Source organism: Emydura macquarii, unplaced genomic scaffold (genome assembly GCF_026122565.2).
Source record: "Emydura macquarii macquarii isolate MOO-44397 ecotype Brisbane River unplaced genomic scaffold, CSIRO-AGI_Emac_v2 contig_2890, whole genome shotgun sequence".
Lineage (NCBI taxonomy): Eukaryota > Metazoa > Chordata > Testudines > Chelidae > Emydura > Emydura macquarii.
The window spans coordinates 35,138-58,880 of record NW_027133027.1 but is presented as its reverse complement, the minus strand read 5'-3'; the positions used below and the strand labels follow the sequence as shown (position 1 = coordinate 58,880).

At 41.7% G+C, this 23,743-nt stretch overlaps 1 protein-coding gene across 2 annotated transcripts in view; it reads right to left on the bottom strand.

Moving 5' to 3' along the window:
* The window catches only part of DSP (desmoplakin), a 49,741-nt gene that overhangs the window by 16,813 nt on the left and 9,185 nt on the right, over positions 1 to 23,743 (bottom strand). For both annotated transcript variants that reach the window (XM_067568331.1, XM_067568332.1), the window contains exons 2-17: positions 20,272 to 20,374; positions 18,083 to 18,231; positions 16,939 to 17,107; positions 14,168 to 14,296; positions 13,224 to 13,274; positions 10,924 to 11,085; positions 9,829 to 9,933; positions 8,562 to 8,657; positions 7,378 to 7,503; positions 6,037 to 6,189; positions 5,015 to 5,169; positions 4,079 to 4,205; positions 3,339 to 3,543; positions 2,480 to 2,697; positions 1,175 to 1,341; positions 537 to 675 (exon numbers count right to left, since the gene is read on the bottom strand). In XM_067568331.1, coding sequence (XP_067424432.1) covers positions 537 to 675; positions 1,175 to 1,341; positions 2,480 to 2,697; positions 3,339 to 3,543; positions 4,079 to 4,205; positions 5,015 to 5,169; positions 6,037 to 6,189; positions 7,378 to 7,503; positions 8,562 to 8,657; positions 9,829 to 9,933; positions 10,924 to 11,085; positions 13,224 to 13,274; positions 14,168 to 14,296; positions 16,939 to 17,107; positions 18,083 to 18,231; positions 20,272 to 20,374 — 2,254 coding nt within the window. The remainder of the gene's footprint in view (positions 1 to 536; positions 676 to 1,174; positions 1,342 to 2,479; positions 2,698 to 3,338; positions 3,544 to 4,078; positions 4,206 to 5,014; positions 5,170 to 6,036; positions 6,190 to 7,377; positions 7,504 to 8,561; positions 8,658 to 9,828; positions 9,934 to 10,923; positions 11,086 to 13,223; positions 13,275 to 14,167; positions 14,297 to 16,938; positions 17,108 to 18,082; positions 18,232 to 20,271; positions 20,375 to 23,743) is intronic.

Here is a 23,743-nt window from a genome sequence, read left to right as displayed (position 1 = left end):
GGAAACCCTAGCCCTGTTACTCGGTGAGCCACTGAGGTTTTTATTCCCCCCTCAAAGGGTTTATTCCTGAAAGTCACCAGGAATCTAAAATATAAATTTCACAGTGTGAAAAATGTCCCAACAGTTACAGCTGGACCCATAAATATTCATACTCTCTAGCTGCAAAAGCATTTAATCAAACTCTATTGTCTGCCAAAGTGGACGATACCTATTCATGCAGGGTCCAACCCTACAGTTGTGGCATGTGCACAACTCTCCGTGGCAGATTTGAGGTAAGCTGCGTTGAAGGACCAGGCCACTGGCTAACACAGCACTATGATTTTTAACCTGTCACATCGGAGATGTCAGGAAAGTGAAAGTATCCCCCTGTGACTCTTTCTAAACACTACTGGGCCAGATCCTCAACTGGTGTAAATCAGCATCGTTCCTCTGAAGTCAATAGAGCTATGCCGATTTACTCCAGCTGAGGAGCTCCCCCTGCAGCGGCTTTGAAATTTCAGGAAATACAGCCCGTCAGCTGGCATTTAACCGCTCACCTTAAGACAGGCTCGGTAAGCCTCTACTTTATCAAGGTCCAAAGAAACTGTTTCCTCTTCAGTGAGTCTGACTTCAAAAACTTTGATCACATCTTCTGTTTGCAGAATAACCTGGAGCAGTGATCTCAGTGCATTCAAACTGCAATACATAATGTGACTCAGAATACATCCATTGTAACTTAAGTGGGAAAATTATGCTATTTGGTTTTAGAGTAATTGAGTTTTAAGGCCAGAAGGACCCACTGGATCATCTAGTCTGAACTTCTGCATATCACAGGCCACCAACACTCACACACTAACCCCACTATATCGTATTAGTCAAAAGGAGGACCTGTGAAATAAAAGAAAAACCCTGCTACACTAGTGGTTCTCAGACCTTTTCAAAACAGAGATGGAAGTCCATAGGTCCATAGGTGTATGGGCCAACCCACATGGGCCACTATGCAGGATCAAGGCCTAGAATTCTAGGAAGTGTTTGGTTACATATTCATATGAAAGGCCCTACATAAAATAATCTCTTTCTATTGATACAAGCAGATTTCTGGACTAAAGGAAGCCTACTGGACTTACAGGACTAGTTAAAAGAAAGGAAAACGTTGAAAACGCATGATTTGTCATCATACGTTTTATTTTCTTACCTGTCTAAGTAGCCAGCAGAGACACCGTTAATATTTTCCAGTTTCTGAAATAAGGTATTCATCTCCAGCTGCAAATAGACATACTTTTCAGAGCCTCTGAAGTTGGCCAGCAAGTCCTTATGCTTGTTGAGGGTGTCAGCCATGGTTTGTGAATCATTCTGTATACCCTGATGAAAGAGAACAATGTCTGTTTTATGCAGTCACATTTCTCGTGGCTAGATGAACATTCTACATTGTATATGCCACTAATCTTCCTTCCAAAAATATTTCACTTGATCTAATGGATTTCAATGAGGGCTAAAACAGTATCCTCATTTTTTCTTCCAAATACCTCTATTAATAATATTCAACCATTACCTCTAGACACAACTCTATTCACTTTTATGCACAGGCACCAAATTGCAGAACCAATGGCCACTCCTCCCCTAAACCCCTCCTCCTCCATGCTGGGCTACAAGGAGTTCAGCTCCACAGGGACCATCAACAAAGAGTGCCTGCTTCGGAGCTGCCCATCCAACACAGCAGAACTGCCATGGTCCTGCTTTTCTGGAGACCTTTGCAGCCTCAATGCCCCTAGGGGATTTCACCCTTGAAAAATGAGTCAGTTCAGAAAAATAAAGCCATCTTCTTTTCTTATTTCTGTTTGAGCCACTGAGGTATCTTGCATGAAGGGGACACTGAAGTACAATCTAATACAATTAACTGAAGCTGGTCATATTTTTAATCAAAATACAAATCGGCCCAATTCAGACTATGCACAGGAACTTGCTCAAAAAAATCATGGTGAGGAGGGGAACTGCGAGGTGTTACTTTTCTGACTCCATTCCCCCCCTTCCGAGTTCATAGTCCAAAGGTCTGCTGCAGCCAAAGCAATGGAAGGAAAATTCAAGGCCAGAGCCTATAAACATGGTGCATCCAGTCTGCACTTCACACAAATTATACCCGCCAAAGGCAGGGATTATCTGTGCAGAAAGATGTAAATATTGCTGTTGCTTGTGTGCAAAATGTGAACCCATGTCCACGCCAAAAGCACTAAGGGCCTGAATCTAGTTCACTAAAGTTTGTTTCTAAAATCAGATTGTTGTCTTTCTGTTTAATCCCCCAAGGGAAGAATGACAATTCAATCCATAAAACGATAGTTAGTTCCCACTTGAAAAATGTCTTCTCTCAATTACACTCAAAAACATCCAGAAAAAAGAACAGGATTTAGCTATTTCCCAGTTGATCTGGAATGCAATCCAACGTAGTCTGCTGGAAAGTCAACATTGGGATCGAAAGGCTCAGGGAAAAACCACCTACATTTACCTCTAATTCATTAATTTTGACTGAAAAATTGTGGGAGGCTCCCTGATCCACTCTGAGAGGGGTTCGTTGCACCATACGCATCTCGCAGATTTCTATTTGACGACGAAGTTTCTGGAGTTCTGTCAGCAGCCAGGCCTCCTGCTTCTCAAGATCCCTGTTTCTTTCATTAATTATAACTTGTTTTGATGAACCCAATGTAGTGACTTCGGTTGTTTCCACTGCAAAACACATTAGGAGATAACCATTGGTATATGAAACCTGTGAAACAGCTAACCTTCTCAACATGGAAAGTCAAGGCAATGACAATTTGACCTAACAGTTCTTTTGGCTTTTGGAATCAAGATCACAGACCTTCATCTGTTCTTATGCAACTGTAATAGAACAAAGAAAAATTCAGCTGTCACAAAGAAAAGCCTATTTTCAAAAATGCAAGAATGAAGTTTTACTTCCTGATCACTGAAAATACACAATGTGAGCTAATTTCTGCTCTCATTTGCACTGGTGTAAACCCACAGCATCTCCCCTGACTTTGCTGGGATTAATTCAAATTCACACCTGTGTAAGTGAGAACACAATTTACTCCTCTCTGTGCAAACTATTGCAGATCCAGCTTTGTTTTCTTGGGAAAAACAATTTAGGTTCTTAGGCATGTATCTTAAAGGGATTTTCTTAATTACTCCTGTGTCTGTAGGGGCCCAATGCAATTTCCAGTGAAGTCAAGAGGAGTCTTTTTACTGATTTTAAATGACATTGGATCATGTCTAGCAGAAGAGAGAGCTTAAACATAATAAACATTTTCATAAAAAAATTAATACATGCAATCACTTAAAAAAACAAAAAAAACCAACAGATAACAAACCTGGAGCTTGCTGCCGCTGTTGATTTGGCAGTTGTATAACCAAGGTTTGATAGTGCTTCTGAGCATCAGTGAACTGAGTCTGGATTTTCCGTTTGTCATCATCACCAAACATCTCTGAGCCTTGACTGTTCCTAAGGAATTCTTGGTAATGGATCTCCAGATCGGTTACAATTTTCTGATAATCTTCTTTGCGCATTGTTTTCAGCTAAAACAAAGATGAAGAAATTGTTAAAAATGGAACTGGAGAAGGCTAATAATAAGTTAATCACCAGGAAATATATTAGCCCAGCTGTGCTATGCAACAATATATGAAGTGTATACACACACACACACACACACACACACCCCTTGCGTAACAAAGGACTAAAGTCTCTAACGCAGTGGTTCTAGTGCCAGTATGCATGGTCAGTGGCAATACTAGTACTTCAGGCTTTCAGTGACCGATTCTCTGAGCTTTAGTCCACCTCAATGATGAATCTTTGTTCTGGACCCCAGTTCCTTCCCACTGCCCTCCTATCATTCGAATGTGCACGCTGTAACCTGAGATAGAGTTTAGGCTGCTCTGAATCACAATACTGAGCAGACTGGAGCGGCCCACATTTTAGTGTGTGTTTGAGAGACAGCTGAATGGGACATAGTGAGCACCACTTGGTATAGCAGCAGGCTAGTCAATTGGCACAGCTGTATGAAAAGGCTAAACATCACTGGTCTCTCATAGTGAAGGCCAACTGAATACCCACCTTAGCGATCGTCATAGCCCTGATTTTCTCAATGTCAATCATGCAATAGTGCCAGGACACCAGGCTTTTCATGTTGATGTATAGCTGGTTCCACAGTGCCAGAATAGCTTCATAGTACTGTTCAATCCTGAGGTGGGAAAAGAGATTTCACAAATCAATTAAAACTTTTATGCCTCTTACCATCACAGAAACATTACCTTGAGAAACCCCAGCCAGCCTGTCTAGCTGTGTGCTGACACTGGCCTGTTACTAGAAATTATCCTTGTCAATTAGCTTTTGCTTATTTTTAAATCAGAAAATACAATACAAAATTAATTTACAGATAATATTCCAAGTTCTACAAAGTATTTTAAGCATGAGGACATGTGAAGCTACTGGTGAAAAGGAAGAAGGTTTTTACACATGATCAAGAAGCAAAACAGGGGCACAATCCATTTTTTCCCTTCCCTTGCAGGCCACATTAAAGTGATGTTAAAAGTGTGACACAAACCAGCAAAAACTACAAAAAAAAGTTTTGGCTGAAAATGAGTCAGACTCTCCAGGCCAGATCCATAGTTGCAATCCAGGAGTACTGAGTGTGGCTGTCAGAAAAGAAGTTCCCAATCCTACAGCAGCTTCACACCAGACCAATCCCTGGCACACGTTAGAGCAGCCTGAAGTCCACTCCAATCTGTGTCAATTGCCAATGGCGCCAAGGCAACTGAGATGGTTAGGGAACAGGGATGCAGACAGACAAATTTCTTTTTCAATTTGATTTCAAAATGTTCTCAGTATGCATCAAGTTTCATCCATGGAGTGAATTTCTACAAATAAGGGGCCTGATCCTTTACTCGTGTGCCTGATCAGGCCCAAATTATAAAGCAGGGCTTTTTAAACAGACTCTTCAATCTGTTCTCAAACCTAGGCAAAATATTGAGAATCTTGTCAGTAACTCACTTAGTAGCAAGATCCACAGCTAATGGGTTAGGAGGAGGAATAATAAGACTGACAGATGGCACCAGCATATCCACTCCTCCTGGGCCAGTTACAAGCCATTTGCTGCGTTCAGTGTTGTCCTTCAGTATGCATTCATCTCCTTTGCGCACTGTTTTCTGTAAGTAAAGCAGGAGAATTACTTTTAATATCTGCTTCTTAAGCTTACGCAAAATATTGTTTTCTAGGCCAGATACACAGACTGTTAACCACGAGGTGGTCTGTGGCTTTAACCCACTTCCTTTGGTGGACTAGGGGCATACAGAGGCCCAGTGCTTCGCTGGCATTTCCCAAAGGCACCATGCATGTGTGCCATAATTACCTAGATCCACCAGCCATGTCTACCAGAAGCCCCTGCAGGCATGAGGCTGCATTCATGGCCATGATGCATCTCTGTGACTTCCCACAGTCAGGAAGGAAAGATTCCTCCCTCTCTTTGCCCTGAAGAAACTCCCCAGTGTACAGCTCTATTACTCAGGCACTGTGCTATCCATGAACAGAGGTCCAGGGCCTCTCCAGCACATCCTGCCTCACCAGCCAGGCCATAGGGCTGGTGTGGAAACCCTTTTCGCAGCATGCCAAGCTGTTCAGGCACCTCTCAATGGCTGCTCCACCTGCAGTTCCCCATACGCTTCTGTCCAACATTTGAGTGGTGCGGAGAACCTTGCCCTGGCCCTCTGATCTACAGAGGAACTTTACACGTTTGCACGTGTAAATATCTGCTCCAAAATAAATTGTGAATTCACCCCATCAGGAGACAGAAACAATACCATGCAATCTCTGTGCCCCATAACAAGTAAGCAACCCAGTACCATTATGAACATCTGAGTAAACTATTCAGAAAGATTCTAATCAATTCATACTTTCAAATCTTGACCAAGAGAGGATGAATGGGCTACATGTGTTTGATCAAGGATTCACTGTGAATTATTTGGTCAGCTCTACTTTTTATAGCGTTCGTTTTCCATCTGTAACAAGTACCCTACCAGATCTTGTTTGTAGTCACACAGGGCCTTGAGGATAATGGGCTTGTTACTCCTGTAGTCTGGGTTACGTGGCTTTAGCTGCACAATCTTCCTGGACTTATTCACCAAGTTCTGGACTTGCCTCTTGTATTCCAGAATTCTCTCTCGTTCATTCTGGAAAGGTAAATCGTATTTTAACACTTAGTTTAAAAAAATAAACCATATTCACTTCACACATCTGTATGAATGTCACAACCACTCACGTATGGATCTCCCTGAAACAAATAGCAAAACTCCTTTTGACCTCAAGGGAACTAGGATTTGGCTTGCTAAGAAAAACTACAGTTTTTTTTAAAAAGGGCTGTATATTGAATTAAAGTATTTCTACAGCTATGCCAGCTACTGAGGCATCCCATAGGCTTAGTTCACACTTACTGGGAAATTTGACGGCAGTCAACGGGAGTTACGCAAGCTACACAGAGTAGCTTGCGTACCTCCCGTCAACTTCCTAACTTCTCTGTAGTGTGCCGTCTCCACTGTGCTGTGCCGACGGGAAATGCATTCTTGTCAACGCAGCACTACGCCTTTTGAGGAGGTGGTTTAATTGAATCGACTTCCAGATCGATTGAGTGGGTCTTCACTGCTGCTCAATCGATCTGGATAGATCAATCTAACGGCAGCAAATTTGTGTGTGTGTACATACCCGTAATGATTTATCCAAATCTATTACTTGTTTAAAGTGAAGTGCAAAAGCATAGGACCAAATAGAATAAGCCCAGCACACTATGCTTGCTATCAGAATCAAACAATAACCCCCTGAATCTTTACTCAGCTCTTGTCACTGGGTGTTTTCTCTGAATAAGGAGTAAGTCAGAACTTGTAGGACTGGCTCCTGATGAACAAACAATTAACTCAACTATAGCTTCAAGTCTTAAGATTTGCCAAGGAGACTACTACAGTATAAAAGTATGTGTTAGATCCTTTATTAAGCATACTATGCTTTGTGGGGGGGAATTTGTTTTGGTGTCTGCAGATTAATCCGACATCTGCTCTCTATTTTCTAACATGCCTTACACCTAGGAATGAACTAGACCCATACTATATAATATAACACAATTTTCAGCAAAGTTGCCTATGAAGTGTTGAAACACAAATTCAAATGACGATGCTGACCCACATGTGAAACATCATCAGAAAGATCCAAGAATGTAGTGTTATTCTGTTATATACTCTAGAGTATTGCATGCATTAGTACTCAAAATGGGCCCAATCCTGCTTCTGCTGAAATTGAGAATTTTGCTATTGATTTCAGTTGGAGCAGGCCCACAATTTGTTAGTGAAATCTGCGAGGTGTGACAGTACCTCCAGTTCTTTGATCTGTTCCAGCAGGTTTTGGAGTGACATGTTCTTATCACATATGTACTTCTTTCTGATAGAGTCCTGGAGGTTCTTCAGGTAGTTTTCAGTGGATTGGGCCTCTTCAAAAAACTACAAAGAAGGATTGTGATTTTATTTACATAGAACTCTCAAAAACTACTGCTTTAAGTAGAGATGTAAAAATTCATTTAATTAAGAATCTGTTTAAACGTTTTAAAAATAGAACATTTAAGTGGTTAAACGCCTGAGGGAGGAGCTGTGCGGGGCTTGGCTCTTACTGCTAACCGAGAGCTGCCTAGCTGCAGCTCGCCCCCTCCCCCATCTGTGCGTGCAGAGCCAGAGATGAGCAGCTCTCACTTGCAGGGAGCTGAGCTGAGCCCAGTTGCTGCTCCCCTTCCCCTCCCCCATTTAAACAATAATCAGCTGTTTAAAATGTTTAAACAGCTGATTACCATTTAAACGTTTAGGCTTTTACATCCCTAGCTTTAAGAAGCAATGGTATTTTCACAAACAAAAGGAATCAGAATACATTATTTAACCTGTGAATCCAAGTTTACATTATGGAGAAGGGCAGTAATGCACTGTTACTTGGTACTTGATACATAACTGCATGAATTTGTGAGGATTTGGCCATAGGGCTGGTCTACACTGGCAGCAGCGGTCAACGGGAGATACACAAGCTACATAAAGTAGCTTGCATATCTCCCGTCGACGTACTTCCGTTGCTGTACCAATCGAGTGAGCGGGTCTATATAGACCTGCTCAATCAATGCTGCTACATTGATGCCTGCTGCCATGTCAGTGAAGACATAGCCATTTTTCCTGTGGGTTTCAGTTACCTAGTGACAAAGTTCATGCTTTTAATCAACTACAGAAGTAGGTGAAATGCCAGAACTTTCTAGGAATTGTTAGTCAAATCAACAGGCCAAATTCTGCAGTTCTTACCTGAGCAAAACTAACATTGAAATCACTGAGAATTTTACTTCAGGAAGGGCCAGAGAATATGGTCTTATGTTATTCAAAAGTGGTAGCAATTTAATTGAGTTTTTGAAACGTGACATTTTCAAAAAATGTTATTAGTATCACAATACTAGGCTTTAAGTAAACATTAAAAGGAATACAACTTCTGATACACAAAGAGGATTATTACTGCAAACACCAGAGCTCACCTGAAAGTATGCTGCATTCTCCTTCAGATGAACATCAATGCATTTGGTGATCTGAAGAATCCAGCTCCACTGAGTCTGCAGTGTGTCCATGTATGCCTAAACAATTAATTTAAAAAAAAAACCCACATGATTCATCGCACTGATCCACTCGCCTCAGGCCTAGCACGTAATTCTTTTTCTTTAAACTACCTACAAAGGGAGGGTCCTGCTACTGAAATACATGCAACCGTGTGGGACTTGACTCGTGCAAATAATTCCACTGACTTCCATGGGACGACCTGCATGAATAGAGTTATGTGGTTGCTTGCTGGATTGAGATCCAAATGTGCTCATGGACTGAAACTGGCTTCATCCACATAAAGCCTGAAGTGCAGGAATAACGTACATGGTTTTCTCCTTTAAAAGGATACTGTCAACGTTAAATTTTTTAAAACTGATTTTTTCTTTTTTCTTTTTTTTTTTTTTTTTAAAGTTAAAGTTTCTCAGAGTTCTCCTGAAATAAAATATTCTGAATTTCTTTTAAATCCTTTAAAAATGATTATCAGGGTTTTTCCACTACACTACTAATATTTATAACAGGCTTTTCAGCAAGGCAGCAATTGACCAGCTAACTGAATATAGAGGAAAAAATGGTGAATATTACTTTACACAAAAAACTGTCAAATGCATGAAGTAAGAAATCTGAAAAAAAAAGGAGAAAATCTTTTTCCCCAGTAACTTTTCAGTTACTGTGCTCTGAGGTGTTACTTGTAACTATAGTAGTTATAACATTTTCAGAAAGAAATGTGATTTTCAAATCGACGGAGTCTCTTCAAACATTAGATAAACAAAACAACGTATTCCAAATAGTGCAAACAAAATTTCTTGGCCTAACTATTGATTTACATTCTAAATTTCAGTTGGAGAAAGTGTTTAAAGTCAGATTATATGATTCCTTAACGAGAGGTGTGGCTACCTTCAAAACATGGGCAGCCAAACAGTCAGAGCAACAAGAATGAGATGCCTAGTTACAATTAACAATGTCTCATGTAAATCCAATCCATGTGAGATTAAGGAATTTAGGATACACCTAGATATTTCCTTAAGACCAAACATGAATTTTCTAAACACACAAATACTTTCATTTATGAAAATGATCAGTTTTGCCAACAAGCAGGTCTCAATGGCGCTGCCATACAAATACTGGATTTCATTTACAGATCTTCCACTTCCCTGGGAATTTCACCCACAGAACAATTACAGGATCAGGGTTAGCAGCCTAACCTACCTCAATTTTGTCAGAAGCAGGGTGCTGACTCAGTACTAGTTGGTCACTTTCTTGCTTAAGTTTGTTGAGCTCTTTTTCTTTAATCTCCAGCTGGCTCATGCGTTTCTGTGAATACAAAGCACAGCATTAATCAACCTTTCAAAAGGCAAATTAACAATCACATTGCATTATCCTGTTTAATAAGAGTTTCCAAAAAATGTTAAAGACCGATAGTACTGTCCAAGATTACTTGTGTATAAAAATAATTATATGTAATGTATTCAAAATGATAGAATATATTCTGCAAAGAACTGTTAAAAGAACACTCCAGTGCTACTCTTGGGGTTGTACAGCTCTGCATTGCTCCCTTTGCAGAACAACAAAGTCACCACCTAACCCTTATTGTCTATGTGCAGCAATCAAAGGGAAAATTGCAGCACCTTGCAAAATCTAATGTAATGTGACTTAGAAAATAACTGCTTAGGACCGTAATTTTTGTTTCTTATTTAAATGAATGTGCTGCTTAAGAACTATGCTGCATTTGTAAGCCTAGACAGTGAAGGACACAGGCAATGACAATGCAAGCTTCCTCTCCCAACAGTCCCTGTGTGCTGAAAGACTATCAACAGAGATGAGACAGTAGTTTCTTCTCTATGTCCATGTGATCCTTGGTCTCTTTGCACAGTCTGCCAGCAAAAGTACTAGTGGAAATTGTGGGTGTTTTAGATGTGGCTATGAGTCTTTAAGGAACTGGCCTGAGGTCACCAAGCCATATCACAAAGGGCACCAGAGATTCACAGATTTTAAAGCCAGAAGAAACCACTATGGTCATCTAGTCTGACCTCCTGCTTAGCACAGTGTACAGAATATCTACAAGTGGTTCCTGCATGAAGCCCATGACTTCTAGCTGAGCTAGAGCATATCTTTTTGAAAGGCATTCAATCCCAATATACATAGCCACCACACAATAACCACCCGACTGGGACAGATACAAACTGGCAGCCTGGAACGTGAAGGAAATCAGACACAGTACCAGGCTCCTGAGTGGTGCAGTGCCCCATCGTCAGGATTTATTATGAAAAGTCCACAGGGAGGTTTTTTTTGGCACCAACTTACTGAAAAGTCCTCCTGTTTCCTGGCAATATCTGTGTTCCTGTCACTCCAGTCATACAGGAGCTCCTCTTCCTCGCAGTCATTGATCCACATGATCTCTCTGCTAGTGGCTTGGATGAGGTTCTGAAACTGACGCAGCTGATCCATTCTCTCAAAGGAGAATTTCTACAAAGAAAACCAACAAAAAACAATAAAATCAAAGGTTAAAAAAAATCAGAATCACAAAATGCACCTTATTTTAAAACTAATACAAAAAAAATTATTGCAAGACAACAGTTGGAAATGAACACTTAGACAAAGCATCTGGATTTATTAAATAGTGGGATCTAGAAGTCACCAGCCTCCAAAAACATTCAGTTCAAGTATAAATAGAACAGGATGACTTGGTATTTGCATATGATTTGTGGAGCAGGGAGGAGTTGTTCGGGTTGTTCAAGCGGTGCATTTATTTACTTCCAAAAAGGAGTAAGAGGTTCAAGAAAGCTCCACTGGTCTAAAGAGCAACACAATTGGCTATTGTTATTGGTACAGAGCCCAGCAAGGGATGAATCTGCTGTAGATCACAGTGTAATGAACTTCAGGTGCCACTGCAGCAAATAGTAGGGAGTGAATCTCAGAGGCAATAAAGATACAAAAAAAAAGAAGACTTAAAATGAAGGGGTTAGTTTTGCTGCTGCCCCACTAAGTCCGATTTCCACGAATAAGAGTTACATTCATATGCCAACAGCAGAAGAGGAAGTGGAACTCAAGCACTCAATTTTGTTAATACACAAGTCAACAAGATGCGAAAAAGAGGTACAGCACAAAAGTGAGAATTCAGACTCTGTCAGTATCCTGTGTTTTAAAATGCAACCTGCCTCTTAAACGGTGAGGATGAAATTCACCCCTCTGCAGATTGGGCTGAAGTGGGACTGACAAAGTGGCCAAGTTTTGTGCTGGGCTTCTGCACAGGAGGCTATTTTATCCTTATTGTGTCATAACAGGCTGTAAACCTGCTCTAGTTTATTGATATGATCTTGTATTTCTAAATGTTCAAGTCTAGTCTCACTCACTGGCATCACTTTGAAAATATACGGGTGTCATTTGGAGAAACGCATCTGTACCATGGAGGGCTGTGACTGCAGCAGGAGCAGTGCAATCCTGCTGCAGGAGGCGAGACGATGGAATCCCATGCATGGGATCTGCATCTCCTGCACCCTGTGGAGTTATTCTCCACAGGGGTTCCCAGAATGCCAGTGCACAAAAGATTTCAGGGAGACAGACAGGAGCTGCTGGATCATGACTGCACAGAGGGTAGGTCTATGCTGCAATTAGACACCTGCAGTTGGCCCGAGCCAGCTGACTCGGGCTCGCCAGGCCTGGCTAAGGAGGCGTTCATTTGTGATGTACACGTTCAGGCTTGGGCTGCAGCCTGAGCTCTGGGACCCTCCCACCTCGCAGGTTCCTAGAGTCCAGGCTCCAACCTGCACTTGAACATCTAAAGTGCAATTAAACAGCCCCTTAGCCTGAGCCCCATGAGACCAAGTCAGCTGGCCCGGGCCAGCCGCGGGTTTTTAATTGCAATGTAAACATGCCCAGATTCTCCAACTATTCTCTTCCTCCCAGGGAAGGCAGGCACAGGAATCCCTGTGCATCTCTGAAGTTACAGTAGCAACCATGGATTGACTACACTGCCCTTTCTGTGGCTTAGGGGGACAATTCCTTCTGTCCTGGCTCTGCAAAACATCACAGTGCACAATCTGGTTACTTGCGCTATGCACAGGACTGGCATTTGTTCCCAAGGGTTGAAGAGTTGTCCATTGTTGAACGAAGTTCCTACTGAAGTATAAATGAAAAGCTGCATCAGTGGGAGACACGCAGCCAAGGGCACTATTTGATTCTGATCTTCTGTCCATTTTCATGGCTTTTTACACTTCTTTACTTATGAAATAAAGTCCAAATTTAGTGTTAGTCTAGTTCCTCAGTTTCCTTCCATTAAGGAGGCAGAGCTCCACCCTTCACTAGTGTAAGGGTCGGATCCTCAGTTGGCATACATCAGCACAGCTGTGTTGACGTCAGTGGAGCTATGCTGATTTTACACCAGCTGAGGATGATCTGGCTCTACGTTTTTAACTCAAACTGCTTCTTACATATTATGAAAAGTGATGCCAGACTATGACCATGTCGACTGTGTAAAATATGCAGCTATCACCCCTTTGGAATCTAATATGTCCTTGACTAGGAGATCAGCGTCAAATGTACACAGTTAATCAGACAGAGCACACATTCCAAATGTGTCAGAGGTAAACAAATGCTGTGCTTACCAGCAGGGTTTCATATTCTTCCTCTAGCTGATGAACTGCAGCCTTCTCCCGCTGAAACAAAGACAATAATTATTTAGTGTACTTTGTATATGGACAAACAGAAATGAGAGAACCATGCATACTCTAGGATGCTTACATACTACAGTGATGGGTTCCACAGACAACCCTAAAACAGATTGATCACACTCCGTCTCATGAACTGGCAGAGAGAGAGAGAGACTCATTTGTTTCCATTACAGGAACTAAAATATCGTGCTGTCATGACCCAATTAACTTAGGACCAGACCACACACTTTGGCAAAGCTTTGAGTAGGGGATTGTGCAGAACTAGAGCACCTGGACAGTTTGACCGTGCCTTGGATGAGCAATCTCCCCCAGAGCTGCTTAGTGTACTCATCATCTTCGTAACACGGAGAACTGCTCCTGAATTTGGATGTCCTGGGCGATTACAAGGAATTGAGTTTCAGAACTAGCTGTGGAAATCGTAAGGCTATCAAGGGTATGTCTATACTGCACACCACTGTATGCACACACACTGAGGGTATATCTAGCTACGCACTGCAGTGAAAAGCAAGTTGCATCCACACGGCAGCGTGTAGCTACACACGTCCATGAAAGGCTCTGGCAGTGGGGAGGTAGCGAGGAAAGGCTCTGCAGCATCCAGCAACAGAAAAAGGCTCCAGTAGTAAGGAGGCAGTGGGACACTGCACTGCTAAAAATAGCAGTGTAGCTGGGGGAGGCACTGCTTAGGCATAGAGATAGCTGTGTATGGTATATACCCAAGAGAAAAGGGCAGGGGGGGGATTATAAACATCAGGGCCTAAATCGTGCTGCAATCGTGACAGCAAGGCCTTTTGAATGGAAAATGCCTAGCTATCCTCACTGCTGTAGTAATTTTAGCAACCTGCGGAGATGAACTTAGAAGAGTTGAGAAAGTATATTACCAGGTCTGTTTTCACTTTGTCCAGGTGCCAGCGATAGTCCCCAATGGCATTGTGAAATCTCCTATGATCATTAATTTGTTGCTCGATAGCTGCTGCATCAAAACCCCATTTCACTAACTCCATTTCACCCTAAAGAAAAAAGGGAAACCACACGTCTCTATTTGCAGCAAGGCATGTATTACTTAAAACAAAGCATCAGGGAAATGCACACACAGGGAAATTTGACTAAGAGATAAGGTGTTCAACTGAGCAAACGGAGGCTCCGAATAGGAGTGTAGAAGTTTCCTAAAAGTAAGATCTAGGAGCCTGTTACACAGTCAGTCTCATAACATAGCGGTTGAGGAACCATCACTTGAGTCACTTAAAACTAGACTAGATAAGGCATACTAGCAAGTGTATTTTCCTCTCTAATGTGTCTGAGCTAAATTGTTCCTTTATGTTCACCAGTGTAACTTCATTGACATCACTGGAGCTGCTCTGGTGTCTCTTGAAGCAGAATCTGGCCCCATGACTCTATGAGATTCGTGTCGTTTGTGAAAACACACAGAGCCAAGTTCTACTCTCAGTTACATGTCACATTTCCATCAAACTAAATCACAGTAACGAAACCCTCACTGACTTCAATAGGGGGCAGCACAGTTATATCTAAGAGCAGAAGTTGGACTATATCAGTGTTTCTCAATTGGTGTTCTGTGGGAACACAGTTAGGGTTCCGCGAGCAGCTGTTCTCCGCGCCGCCGAAAAAGGGACGATGTCCCGGATTTCTCGGCGGAGGGTATCAAGTATAAGTGTAATTTAACTTATATTTATAATTTGCTTATTTCGACATTTTTTTTGGCCCCATGTGTAAAAATACTGTTCAGAGTTTGGGGGGGTTCTGTAATTATTTATTGAGTTCAAAAGGGTTCCGTGGCCAAATTTAATTGAGAAACACTGGACTATATTATTTAGACTGGAATGGCTCTGGAACACATTCTCTGTCTGGCCCATTGGTAGGGTACTTGTAACTGTGTTGGTCCCAGGATATTAGAGAGACAAAGTGGGTGAGGTAATAGCTTTTAATGGACCAACTTCTGTTGTGAGAGAGAGAAGCTTTCAAGCCACACAGAGCTCTTCTTCAGGTCTGGGAAAGATATCCTCAGCCTCACAGCAAAATGTGAGGTGGAACAGATTGCTTAGCATAAACAGTTAGCACATATTGTAAGGGACCTGTCAAGGTAGAGTGGCCTATTGGTGACATTTCTATTTAGGATGCTTGCTATGTCAAGGGAAAATCTCTAGGAACATTCTCTGAAAAAGGGATGATGAACCCAGACAGTAGCTGACAGCAGCGATCACTATTCCTTGTTTTAATATTTTCAAATGCCAAAGTCCATTAAATCCTTTATAAGGATGACCAAAATAATCATGGTTCCAACTGTAAAAACAGCTAAATCACTTTTTCTTTTAGATTTGGCTTTTTATATATTATATACGAAGATTTGTTTCCAGGCTGATAATTACCAGATACGATCTCAGCCCAAGAGAGATGTTGATAAATTTATGTGGTGTCTATATGTATGTACGCGTGCGCATACACACACACATATACCCCCAACTCCTAGAACCAAATCATTATGGCTCAATATTGCAATAATACTATTACAATATCTGCTACCCTGAGCCACACCTATGCTTAGGCAGAGCTGGAAAGATTTCAACAAGGGAAGCCATTTTATACAGTCAGCCATCTATAAGTCACACAGGACTTTGACCCTTCTCATTTCAGCTAAAGGCCAAAATGTTTGAAGCTGATGATTGCCAAATGTGTGAATAAGGAGTGGCTGCATTCCAGGTCACTGCCTCTCTATACACCATGGAAATTCAGTTTGGATATTTAGCATCTGATTCTCCGATCAGCAGACCACCATGAAAGAAAAATAAAGCAGAGGCAAAAAGCGGCAGCTGCTGCAAATAATTTCCCATTTACTAAGGTAAACACTCGACCTCGGTCCTGTAGCTTGGCTCACCATAATGGATCCTAGGCTCCAGGGGAGTGAAAGACAGTACGTATTGTTGTGTACAAGGGGTAGGGAAGAGAGCTCAAAACTAATGTGAACTAAGGGAACTAGCACAGGGCGTGAACCCTTTTCTTCCTCTAGAGCTTCTGTGCAGGGTCAGCCAGAAAGCCTGCGCTCCCTGTGTTCAGGTAGGCCTGTTTGAGCAGGGTGTCCCATGTTAAGTACAGTGGCTGGTGTGTGATCACCGTTCTTCACACCAGATGGTAAGGCAAGCTATACCATTTCCTAAAGTGTAACAAGGGCTAGTGGTGAGCGTGCTCCTCCCAAAGCATGTTTGGATGAATCATGCCTGCTCCTGGCCTCTGCTAGTACATCTCCACTTCCCCACCCACCTTTAACAACATGCCCCTGTGTATTAGCTATTACAGATCCCACAGCACTGGATAATGAGCAGTATTATAAAAGAGTGCAGGGAGCGTGCAAAGAGCTTATCTTTCCTCATATGGTTTGCAAAAAAGCCAGCTTGTAAACAGCAATTAGGAGGATGGGCCCGAGACATAAGTGTTATAATAAAAAAGGACGCAGGTGTGGTGCAGATAGATATAAAGCAGGGAGTGCAGATTGCGGGTCGGATAGAGGTTGTTGCTCGCGGAGGGATGTGGATCCACATTTTTGTATCTGCACAGGGCTCTACCCACACCCCCAAGTGTGAAGTGAGACTCAATGCTGCACTGTTTTTGACTGTCCTATTTGTACTTCAGACAGGTTTACCTTCTGCTGCCTCATCCAGCCCAAACATTCACTGGTGGCGCGTTTGGTGTACTCATCCCAGCCTGAGCCGCTCTGAGAGGAATAGCAACCCTTGGAGCTGGCCCTCCGGACGCGAGGACCACTGATGGCTTTATAAAGGGCACGCATTTGCTCTTGAAGCTGAAGCAGTCTGAAAAGGGAAAGGAAATAGTCAGCATGTACCAGCAAAATGCTCAGAAGAGATGTAAATAAAGCAATTCACGTCTCCTACTGAACCAGTAAGTGTGCAAGAAAACCCCCCAATTGAGCTGATTGTGGAACAGAACCTTGACAAAAGTCTCATGACAACAACTGAGACATGAGACTTCATGAGAGGTTATAATGCTGCCAGGCCCACTGAGGATCTTGCCCTGCACTAGCATTAAGGGAACCGGGGTTTAACTCCATCTTCTGATCTCTTGCTCTTCTAGCAACAGGAACTGTGAGCATGTCAGAGGCATCAAATTTGTGTCTGGGGAGGGAAAGGGGAGTCCCTGATATCACTCCCTTCTCAGCCCTCAGACTGAATGCGGAGTGAGGATGATAGGTTCAGAAGGAAATCCTGCCAATCCTCAAATCAAGGATCATAGCTGTAGGTCAAAAAGACAGATCTATATCCTGGCTGCTAAAGCGTCACACTAAAAAACACCCAAGTGGTTTCCACATGCAGCAGAAAGTCCCATATACATACATGGAGAGTAATTACTTCTGCTGGCCTCTGACACAGAAATGCCTGTGTACACAGCACACAACTCTCATGAAAGCTATCTCTTCCGACAACTTCGGTTGCTTGGTTTTACCCCAGCTTTATATGCACAAGGTGTGATACAACTCAGACACAGGGAGGAATAAAATTGTATGCACTTTTGTATGAGCCAAAGATTCTATAGTACACAGGCAGCATGCTGGACCAGATTCTGTTCTCAGCTACACCAGCATAAAAGTAAAGCAATTTCACTGACTTCAGTGGAGTTACTCCAGATTTACACACTTGTGTAAACAAGATCGCAATCATTTGTCCCATTGCTGGCTGGTTTTTGTTAAGTTTGGAAGGCAATAATGAGAAGGCTGTTTGATTACAATGGGATGGGAACACATTCCTCTTGTCATTCACCAATGGCAGTACCTTTTCTGATACAAATCACAGGGTTGGCCCATTTGCCTCATCTCTCTGATCAGTCCATCGAGGATATCCATTTGGTCATTAGTCTGCGCAAAACATTCTTCCAGTTCTCTGTTCCTGCTTATTTGAACACCATCCCCATATTTCAATTCCTAAATAAAACAGAAGAAAGATCATAAATTGTACAAGTCACAGCCCAGTAATTTATTTAAAGAGAGACAATATTGGATCTGTTATAAGGAGCAATTACAGTTAAAAAGTCTGACAGCCTGCACTTAGAGACAGCTGGTAAACTCCTTTTGCTGTCAGTTCTGACTGGCAACAATCAATAAATAAGAAATTAACATTAATAAATATGATGATTTGAAATTTGAAATTCTGAATTCATTATTAATCTCCTCTTCTACTGTGATTATATTTTTAAGTAATAATGAATGGCTCTGCTTTTGTTTTATTTCCCACTACACCAAAATATCAGCACTGTAGACACAAATCAAATCCTTTCAAAAAAAAAAAAAAAAAAAGATAGGTTCCTTAATACACATAGCTTGGGCCTCCTTGAATCTAGCATGGGGAATACCGTTTTAACCCTCAAAATGAAAAATGACTCACTTGTCCACAATGGTCACGTTTTCCACATTGCTGTGGTAAGGCTGTCCCAAGTTTGTTGGCAATTTCAGTGAAAAGACTTAAATGTGCCTGGTCTTCATAAACAGGGATGAAATCCTAGCTCCAAGGAAGTCAATGGCAAAACTCCCCAAAACACCCCAGGAATCAAATCTCAAAGATCTTATGTAGTGGCGTCTTGCACTTTCAAGGGAGTAATAAGTAAGTGCTGTGCCCCCATAGGAATTGCTAGACACTGTGCCTGATTCCTGAGGATCACAGGATGCACTCTCCGTGTATGGGGCCAGTGCTACTCACATGGGATGGAGCAGGGGCAGGCCAGGCCCAGCCCCTCTCACATCCCTCCCTACCAACTTATGGAGGCTGACACTAATGTCAGTGCTACCTCAGTCATGTGCCAGAATGCTGCTGCACATGGGGTGAAGGATCCCTGACCTCTCTTTCTACTTCTGCACCTACCCGGGACCAGTCACAATCAAACATGTATTTTTTTCCCTCCATCCTAAGGCAGGCAAAATTCTTATGGATTTCACACTCTGGCCCCAAAAGAATAAAAATTAAACAATGCAACAAGTGACACAAAGCCAGAACGAAGCACTTCTTTGTTTTAACTCCACTGAAATAATATTAGGTTTTAGACACTGCAAGAGATAGTATTTGCTTTTGCACCGACATTTCCATAAGCATAGCTACACATGCAATAACTCAGAAAAGGAAACAAAACTCCAAACCCGAGAGTTCAGTCCTGGAAGAGATTGTAGGCCCACAGAGAGTCCTAAAATGTAAATTGAATTAAATCCTCTGCAGAATTCATGGGCTTAATTCACATCTCAGTGATCTCAATCTCATCATGTTCTTAGCATCCTGAACTCCCTTTCAATGAGAGTTCAGGGTGCACAACGCCTGGCATGACGAAATCCAGTTACTCCAGTGTAAATCCAGAATAACTCTTCTGCACACAATGGACCAACTCTGCATTTACACTGGGAGCTGAGAGAGGGAACTGGACTTGATACATTTAAGAAGAGACAGCGCAGGGAACTGCAGCCTAGTTCATACCCTTCCTTACCAGTCAAGATGGAGCACTTTTGCACAGTGCTGGTTCAATTTCAGGGCAACTGCAACTCAGAACACTTTGCTGAACTAATACAGCAAAGTTTAGTGGAGCATTTAGGTGGCCACACCATTTACGGGGATGGTTTGCACTGACAGTGGTCTCAGTCTAACACTGAAAATTAGAGCTGATGTAATTAATGTTCCATGACAATTTTCACAGAAAATGTGTTTCTTTTCCTAATCAGAAAATTTTGGAATTAATTTTTTTTCCAACCAGCTCAAATGAAAATTCAATCTCTAGTGCAATGTATACTGAAAGAGAGAGAGAGACTATTCCAGACCAATAGATGAAAGGCAAGCTTTCCCTAGCAGAACATCTGAAAGGAAGAGAAAGAAGAGGAAAAGTGGGATTTCAACTTTGAATCAAAGTTAATTGTGTGAAAGTTATGAAGTACCATTACCTACAGTGTTAATATTCATTTCTGATGAGCAAAATAAAGGGGACTCACAGGCTGTACTATAAGCTCAGCACGCATCAGACAATCCGCACAATTCTGCAAAAGCTCCTGAATGGTGTTCTGACGTCTCGACATGGTACTGGTACCATTTTGGCTGGGGGGGAAATAGGAATAGTAGAATGAAATGCAATATGAATTAGGCTTTAATTTAAATACATTTTCAAAGGAAGTAAAAAATTCATTATTCCCAACAGTTAAGGAGAGTGATATGAAATAATAAGTTTAGTCAGGCTTCACAGAGATCAACATGCTGCATCTGCCCCTCCTATTTTATCCTGCAGTGAAGGTAGAACGCTGATTCTACAATATCGTAATAATCTCTGTGGGAACAGGCTGTAATTCTAGAAGCATAGGTTGAAGGTAGGATCAAGCACAAAGGAGAAGCTGGCACCCGGTAAAAGAGAAAGTTTTTATTCAATCACAGATCTGTGACCACAGCAGGGGAACATACTCTTCTCTACAGTAAATTGCTTAAGTTCTTCAAAGTCCATATCAAATAGTAGCACACACTCTGTATACTTTGGAGTGCACAAGGAATGCAAGATCGGGCCTTCCACATCATCTTATGGAACAGCATATATTGATTGAAAATATATTGTGACGTATAAATATGTTATTATTTAATTTAATATAACAGGGAGCCAACGTGCATAAGTATCCTTGTACCAGAGGAAGTATTTGAAGCCAGCACAATGTCTTAAAGGCACTGCAATGAGGGAACTGTATGAGCACCTTTTCTATCAAATCATAAATAAAATAACGATACATTTTTAGAGCTCTAAATAAAAACCTGCTACTAAATTTTTCTGAGGCGCTAAATAAGGGAACCCAAGTTAAGTACAGAGTGAGAATTTCTTTTTGGGTGATGATTTGCACATGATCTACTGTATATTACTATTCACCTACAGATCCCATGACCAGATACTGGCAAAACAAACCTGTACATCATGGGCACTATTTGCCTATCGTGGGATTCAGCCACCAAAGCAAGTCAGTGCTAGCTGAATATGGGTGAGGTGCTTCAAACCGGGAATCACTCCTGGTGGATGGAATCAGAGCTCCAAGACAAGCTCAGACAGTTCCTAGGTTCATCCTCACATATCCTGCCACTGAAAAAAGAAATACACCACTGCCAGGAGATGGTAAGAAACTTATAAATTACTATCCTAACCCAGTTCTCTGTGCACCGTGATCACTGTATACAGAATTTTCCCATTACAAATTGCTAAAGACCCAAATCTTCATCCAAAATAATCCCACTGACATTAAACAGGTTACTCACATGAGTAAGAACATCCTCTGAAGTCAACAAGTATATTTCGATTGACTTCAGTGGACTTTGGATAAGGCCCTATAATAAGAGATTTGCAGAACTGGGCCTTAAGATACTAATTGTAAATATATGGGCTCAGGTTCTCCCCTACTTTGTGCCACCAGCACAAAGTGGCACTAAGTCATGTGGTATAGCTGGCCACAGAAGGGTCGTTCTAGTAGGGAAATCCTTATGTGGAAAATGCTGGCGTAACAGTTCCTATTGCACCCACTTCCCTGCAACTGGCATAGGGAGGCGTGGTTGGGGCTTCTCTGTCCCCTAGCAATAAGCAGCTGCCATAACAGCCTCTTGGGACCAATGGCAACCAGCACAATTCAGAGCAGCTCCTAGGCTGCTTTAGATTATTCCAAGGGACCAGAGCTGGAGTATAAACAACCAAGGACTGCAGAAGCATAAAGCTAACTTTCCAAGCTGCAGTACACACTCCTCGGCAGCAGCACAGGATCTGCCATACGCACTCCTGTGTATTTTGAAACCACAATGAAGAAAAGCCAAATAGCATGGACTTGATTTTAACCTAAATTCCTTTTCTACACCCATAATTCTTTGTGGGTTCAGCTAATGTCTTTGGATCTACAAGTCTCTGACTGCACCTAAAATCTACATTGCAAATAATTGCAGGTGCAATTGTTGTACTCATAAAATACAAACACAAAAAGGAAGGATTTATTTTTAAGTGACTTATATTTTTCAAATCATTTTCTTATTAGCATATGAGAACAGCATCTTCCCCACTAAATTTTTAAGCATTCTCTCTGAAACTAAAATGCTTTATATTCACAGGAATTTTATGTAAGGGACCAGATCTTCAGCTGGGGCAAATGAGCATAGCATCATTGGCTTCACTGGAGCTATCCTGATTTATACCAACTGAGGTAAGGCACAAAGAATATATGAAAATTCAGAAAGGTTTTTTATGTCAGTTTAAAGCTGAAGAAGAAAATCCTTTCCAAACACAATAAACTATTAAAAGAATTTAAAAGACTTAAGAACAAATACAAATCCTGGAAGTCTACACATAGGTGTGTGTTAACTGGCATGCACTGACTGGAGAAAAAGATATCTGTATCTGAAAGCAAAGGTGTAACCATAAGCTTCTGCATTTCAGCATCAGTTTCACTTTAAAAACTTAGAAGGGCTAACTCCAGAAATAAAAACTTTGATTTGGTGAAGTGCAACAAATGCTTCCACATAGTATCACCAGGCAGGTGTAGCTATTTGGTGCCAGAGCACCAACTGGTGTGAGACAGGGTAGCTCCATGAAGTCACTGGAGCTATGCCGATTTACACTATTTAAGGAGTTGACCTTTCAAGAGGATTTACCTGCATAAATGTGCAATCCCATTCAAGAATGTCCCTCCTATTTTAAAACTAAAGGATGATGCAAGTGAACTGTCTAGCAAGTTCCCCAATTAAATATTAGAAATATTTGCCAATATAAGGCCTAAAAACACACTATGATCGACACAGAAACCGTACAACAGTGGCAGCTAGCCGATGCATCTGGTTGCTGAAATATACACCACCCCTTATGATACCCAAGATTAAAAACCACTATGATTCTTCATCAGCATGTTGCAATCTCTTACATTAATACACCATAATATTTTTCACTCTCTAGAACTGTAAAGTACTTGATAAGCAACACAAAAACGAGGCACTAAATCATGTGGTGTAGCTGACCACAGAAGGGTCATTCTAGTAGGGAAATCCTTATGTGAAAAAGAGCTGGTGTAACAGCTCCTGTTGCACCCACTTCCCTGCAGCTGGCATAGGGAGGTGTGGTTGGGGCTTCTCTGTCAAAAACCATCAGCCCTGGCCTCTGTTCCTATTGAAGTCAACAGGACTTTTACCATTGACTTCAATGGGAACAGTTAGGACAAGGCTGCATTCTTTTGAAAATCCCATCCATATGGAACATAGCAACCATACAGCCAGTCTTGTGATGGAAGGCAACAGCTCAGTGGATGAACAGCTGGGAAGAGAAGTTTGGGCCAGAGAAATCAGGGCAAACCCATACTCTTGTAAACTGTGATATGGCATCTTCAACGTGCATGCATTGAAGACAGAACCTTGATTTTTCAAGTCTCATCCATATGACCAATACACCCTGCACACAACTCCATTTAT